We start from the raw sequence: 4,651 nt of genomic DNA on the forward strand, positions 1-4,651 counted from the left end.
AGTGAAATATTGTGGACACAATTTTGTTTTGGTTGCGACAAATAAAAGCAAAAAAGAATTTGAATGAAGTGCCAATCGTTTAGTCGTAAATTTTTAACGATTTCCCAAGGATGCAGAACCTTATCGACAGTTGCTAAAAATATGCGTGAAATCTGAAACAAGCAATTTTCCCCTTGATTTTGCAACAGGAGTTAAGTGTTTTGCCGAATATTTTTCATTTTGCTCTCTAGAAAAAGTCCGGTGAAGTGAGAAAAACAAGAAAATAAAGTTGGGCAGTGGTAGTATGATGATATAAATAGAGACGAAGTTCTGTTGTATTGTTTTATCTATTTTTTGTAATTGTTGTGTTTTTTGTTAGATAAAAATAAAAATATTAAATAAATAAATTTTTCTGGTTGCACTGGATTTTGCGTAAGGCACACGAAAATAATGTTCAACCGGGGATATGTTTCATAGCAAAGAAGAAGAGAAAGAAGCCACTTGGCCACTCTTCTCTTAGGTGAAAACGGCTGTTGATACAAGGAATTGAATTCCGGCAGTACAATTAGGCTGATACGAATTTCGAATTCTTTTTATGTCCAAGGTTGTCAAAGTTAGCAGAGGGGGTGGCAAAAAATAAATAACACTGAGACGAAAAAAAAAGAAATATCTTTGATCAAAGTTTGTGTGCAAGTTATGACTTGTGTAACCTGCACTCAAATAAATGTTGAAGAATAACACTTTATTATTATTATTATTTATTTCGCTTGCCTTTCGACGACACTCTGACTTGTTTTTTTGCTAAATAAGGCATTTATGCTGTCGGAAAACCAGGGGGGATCTATCTGTCAAACATCGTGTAACCAACATATTCGGCAACATGGCGTTTGTTTTGGTTTTTGTTCTTTTTGGTCATTAAATTGATCGATGTGAAATGTTATAGAATTGGAACGTATTTTGATCAGAACTCGAGAAACCTGGAAAAGCCTTCATGAATGTGTTATGTAGTGTTTTTTCCCCCATTATTGTTCCTAGTTACAAACATCATGGACCAACAAACGTTATGGACCAGAGTTGATCTGCGATAACGCACACATATATGAAATTTGACAGCAGTGAATCCCCTCTGCGGAAAACCAATGAAATGAACAAAACGGTTTGAGCTTTTTTTTGCTTCCCCTTCCAATATTCAAGATTTTTGAAAGGGGGGGGGGGGGGGGTGACATATAATGAAAATAAAATTTGTAACGGCCTTACTAGCATTTGATTATGCCGCAGAATTATTTCCAATTTCGGTTAAGCTTGATTTTTCGTAAAAAGACAGGAATTAGTTCCTCCGAAAACTCTTTCCAGTAAATCTGAAATAAATCTCATCAACAAACTCGTCAAGAAAATGAATGTTTTACGAAAACAAAAATTTTTATTGGGTTTTCTACTTCGTCGCTTCACTTTTCAAACGCGACTCCGGCTTTTGACAATCAGCTGTTTCGTCCGTTTCGTCAGCTTCGGGTTTCTTTTTGTTTTTGTTTACTTCTCGAAGAGAAAGTTTGTGCGTCGATTTTTCCCTGAGTTTTGGCTGCCTGTTCTGTGATGTAAAATCGGTTGTGCTCAGCAGCGACCGTAAACCGGTACAACGCGCTGATAACGATGTTGATAACAAGTGTCAACACGTAGCAATCGAAATTAACCTAGAAGAAAGAAATCATTAATAGCCTTGTCTACAGTCGTACATGTTATTTTCGTTTGGGTCCGCTGGTGTATAAGACTCTGATCGATACTGCGTGCAATGGTCGATAATTCGGGAAAACGGGTGGTAACCAGGCAATCGGGAAAACCCGGTGGTGGATTATCCAGTGTCGATCGATATGTGTAAGTATGAAATCCTGATGTGATTAATATAATAAACAACTTAAACCTTTAATTTTGCCTCTTTTGTTTCTTCTACTAGATTGGAATGGCGCAACATCGCTGCTATTGCAAACGAAGAATCGCTATACGATCTTCGCCACCTGGCTGTTCGAGGAGATTTGCGAGTTTCGCCTTTCCGTAGCATATGTTGGGCAGTTTTCTTAGGAGCTTTACAGCCACCATCAGATAAGTGGATTAAGCAGCGGAAAGTGCATCGGGCAAATTATCACGAACTTAAAAGTAGATACATGCTAAATCCGCACCTCAACTCGAACGGCAGTGACGACCCTTTGTCACAGTCAAAACAGAGCCTTTGGAATCAACACTTCTGCGATCAGGAGCTGTGTGCCGTTATCAAACAGGATGTAGTGCGAACTTTCCCCGGGGTGGACTTCTTTCGCAAAAACGCAGTACAAGAAATGATGATTAAAATCCTCTTCTGTTATGCCAGGAAGTACCCAGATATGTGCTACAGGCAAGGAATGCATGAAATTCTTGCCCCATTGATATTTGTCATTCACAGTGATCAGCAAGCCTTGGCGCATATCCAGGAACTCGAACCATCGATTGAGTAAGCAAAACTTAGAATGAGGCAGCTTGCCATTTCAATAACTTCTGCTTCTCATCTTTTAGTCCTAGCTTGGTGGCAATATTGGATCCGGATTTCTTGGAAGAAGACTCTTTGTAAGTGTGTGAATGTAATTATGTCATTTACCTGCCACATCATTGTTTACTACTTAGTGCAATATTCTCCAAAATTATGGACCGGATATCTTCATTTTACCGTATCGCCGATCTCGTTCCGACTGCCACGGGTTATTTCCCGGTAGCTCTTCCTCCCACACCATCCAGTCCGGATAGGAGTACTGGCATCCGCCGGAGACCCGAGATTGAAGTAATCGAACAATTGAACTACGTGAAGAACAAAATACTAATCAAGGAAGACTTGCATCTACACAATCATCTCTTGAAGTTGGACATACCTCTAGCAATTTTCGGCGTTCGATGGCTTAGGCTGCTGTTTGGGAGAGAGTTTGCCCTACAGGATTTGCTTTTACTGTGGGATGCTATCTTTGGAGAAGGTGATGAGTTAAGCCTTGTCAATTACATTGTTGTCGCAATGTTAATTCGAATCAGAGACAAATGTGAGTTTTTCGATGCATAGAATTTTATTAATTACTACATACATGTTTCGCTTCAAGTGGTTTTTAGCGATCATACTACTTGCCTAACGTACCTAATGCAATATCCAACTAACGTGGACATTTCTTTGATAATACGGCACGCGCTTCATATGAAATCCCCGAAAGTAAGACGGTGCAATTTAATAACTGGTAGCGTAATCATAATCATTTTCTAGATTTACGAACGTCCTCCTGGGGCGATGATATACGTTTCATCTCCTTCAGCAAAGAAACCCAATCAACAGCCTGTGATGCGCTCTAAGAACATTGAGATGGAATATATGAAATATTCTACTCTTCCCAATGTACAAAAGCGACCACTGAAGCCTGAACATTCGCTTGATAATCGAAACGATCGATCTCGAACCAGCTCCTTACCGCGAAGCTCTGGATCACATCAGAGAATGACTGCCTTTGAGCTTCGCGAAAAAGCTATGAACGCCGCAAAACAAGCGGCTGCTGCTTCCAACCGAAACGAACAACCACATCCCTCTGACATTAGCGATGGTTATTTCGAAGACGTAAGTATCAGAATATTTTGCTGGTAGGCCAAACCAAAGGCTAACAGAACTGTATTTTCTAGGACCCCGAGCTTTTAAAACTTGAACTCCAAGAAGCATACAACATCATGTCGGTTAGTCGTGCGAAACTGCTACAATATCTCAACACATTGCGGCACCATGTACGTCCATCGAACCCAACGGGGGAACTTCAACAATCGTTGGAAGGAATCGAGGAAATCTGCTCACTGCTGAAACCTCGCTACAGCAACGTTTTCCGCACGCCGGTTCCGATTGACGCAGCGACCGAGGCCAACGAGGACCAGTCTCAACTAAATCGTGCTGCCGCAACCCAGCGCACTCAAACGCCTCCCAGTAGCCTTAATCTGCAACGTTCCTACAACTATGACCTAGACTGCCGACGGAACAGCGCAGCTTCAATATCGCAGTATGAAATTCCCGAAGATCGATACAGTGGAATCGCAACGAAAAAACTTGCCAATGTAAAAGAAGTCGAGATGCATGTTTTTCAGCAGAACTTTACTGACCGCACTCGGCGGGTAGACGACAAAGAGATGCCGCTAGCGGATCCACTACAGCCAGTTCGTCAAGACTCGGAATGATCGTGCTTTCAGAAATATGCATTACCTACAATACTAGTATTACAATAGGCTGTTAATTTTCTACACCCAGTGGAGCTAAGCTGTTTGCTTGAACAGAAACAATAATCTATTGGACTTTGGGTCACGGTCTCTACATCGAAACATTTCCAGTTTATATATGATGTTGATAGTTATCAGTGACGGCGGACGGTGTACGTTCGACCAGTTTGCATGTTAATAAAGCAGTGATTTTTCTACACTTTATAAAATGGTTTTTATCAAATTTTCACATAATAAATGTCCTACTAATAATAATACGATACTGATGATTATCCAGCTATAATAATTCTGTTGTAGACCCAAATTCACTAGATTTGCTGGGTTTATGTGAATCTCACCCAATACTGTGTAAGAAATAATTTACTGAAGTTTCTGTTATTTGAGTATATTTTATTTTCCGTGTATAGGCTGTCAGTGT

The 4,651-nt window shown here is 40.3% G+C and overlaps 1 protein-coding gene across 1 annotated transcript; it reads left to right on the forward strand.

Moving 5' to 3' along the window:
- Nucleotides 1-1,507: 1,507 nt before the first annotated feature.
- LOC129719505 (TBC1 domain family member 5) lies at nucleotides 1,508-4,442 on the forward strand. The gene is made up of 7 exons (XM_055670896.1): nucleotides 1,508-1,848; nucleotides 1,928-2,458; nucleotides 2,521-2,571; nucleotides 2,629-3,032; nucleotides 3,090-3,196; nucleotides 3,248-3,592; nucleotides 3,655-4,442. Exons 1-7 carry the CDS (start codon nucleotides 1,766-1,768, stop codon nucleotides 4,192-4,194), a joined length of 2,061 nt encoding a protein of 686 aa, XP_055526871.1. The 5' UTR covers nucleotides 1,508-1,765; the 3' UTR covers nucleotides 4,195-4,442.
- Nucleotides 4,443-4,651: the final 209 nt, after the last annotated feature.

This window comes from Wyeomyia smithii, chromosome 1 (genome assembly GCF_029784165.1).
Source record: "Wyeomyia smithii strain HCP4-BCI-WySm-NY-G18 chromosome 1, ASM2978416v1, whole genome shotgun sequence".
Classification (NCBI taxonomy): domain Eukaryota; kingdom Metazoa; phylum Arthropoda; class Insecta; order Diptera; family Culicidae; genus Wyeomyia; species Wyeomyia smithii.

Excerpts from the sequence above, each read along its gene's own strand:
- LOC129719505 (XM_055670896.1), top strand. The coding sequence starts at position 1,766 with ATGGTCGATAATTCGGGAAAACGGGTGGTAACCAGGCAATCGGGAAAA. Across the intron at positions 3,033-3,089 it reads AATTCGAATCAGAGACAAAT|TGGTTTTTAGCGATCATACT; the intron begins GTGAGTTTTTCG and ends TTTCGCTTCAAG. Across the intron at positions 3,197-3,247 it reads TTCATATGAAATCCCCGAAA|ATTTACGAACGTCCTCCTGG; the intron begins GTAAGACGGTGC and ends ATCATTTTCTAG.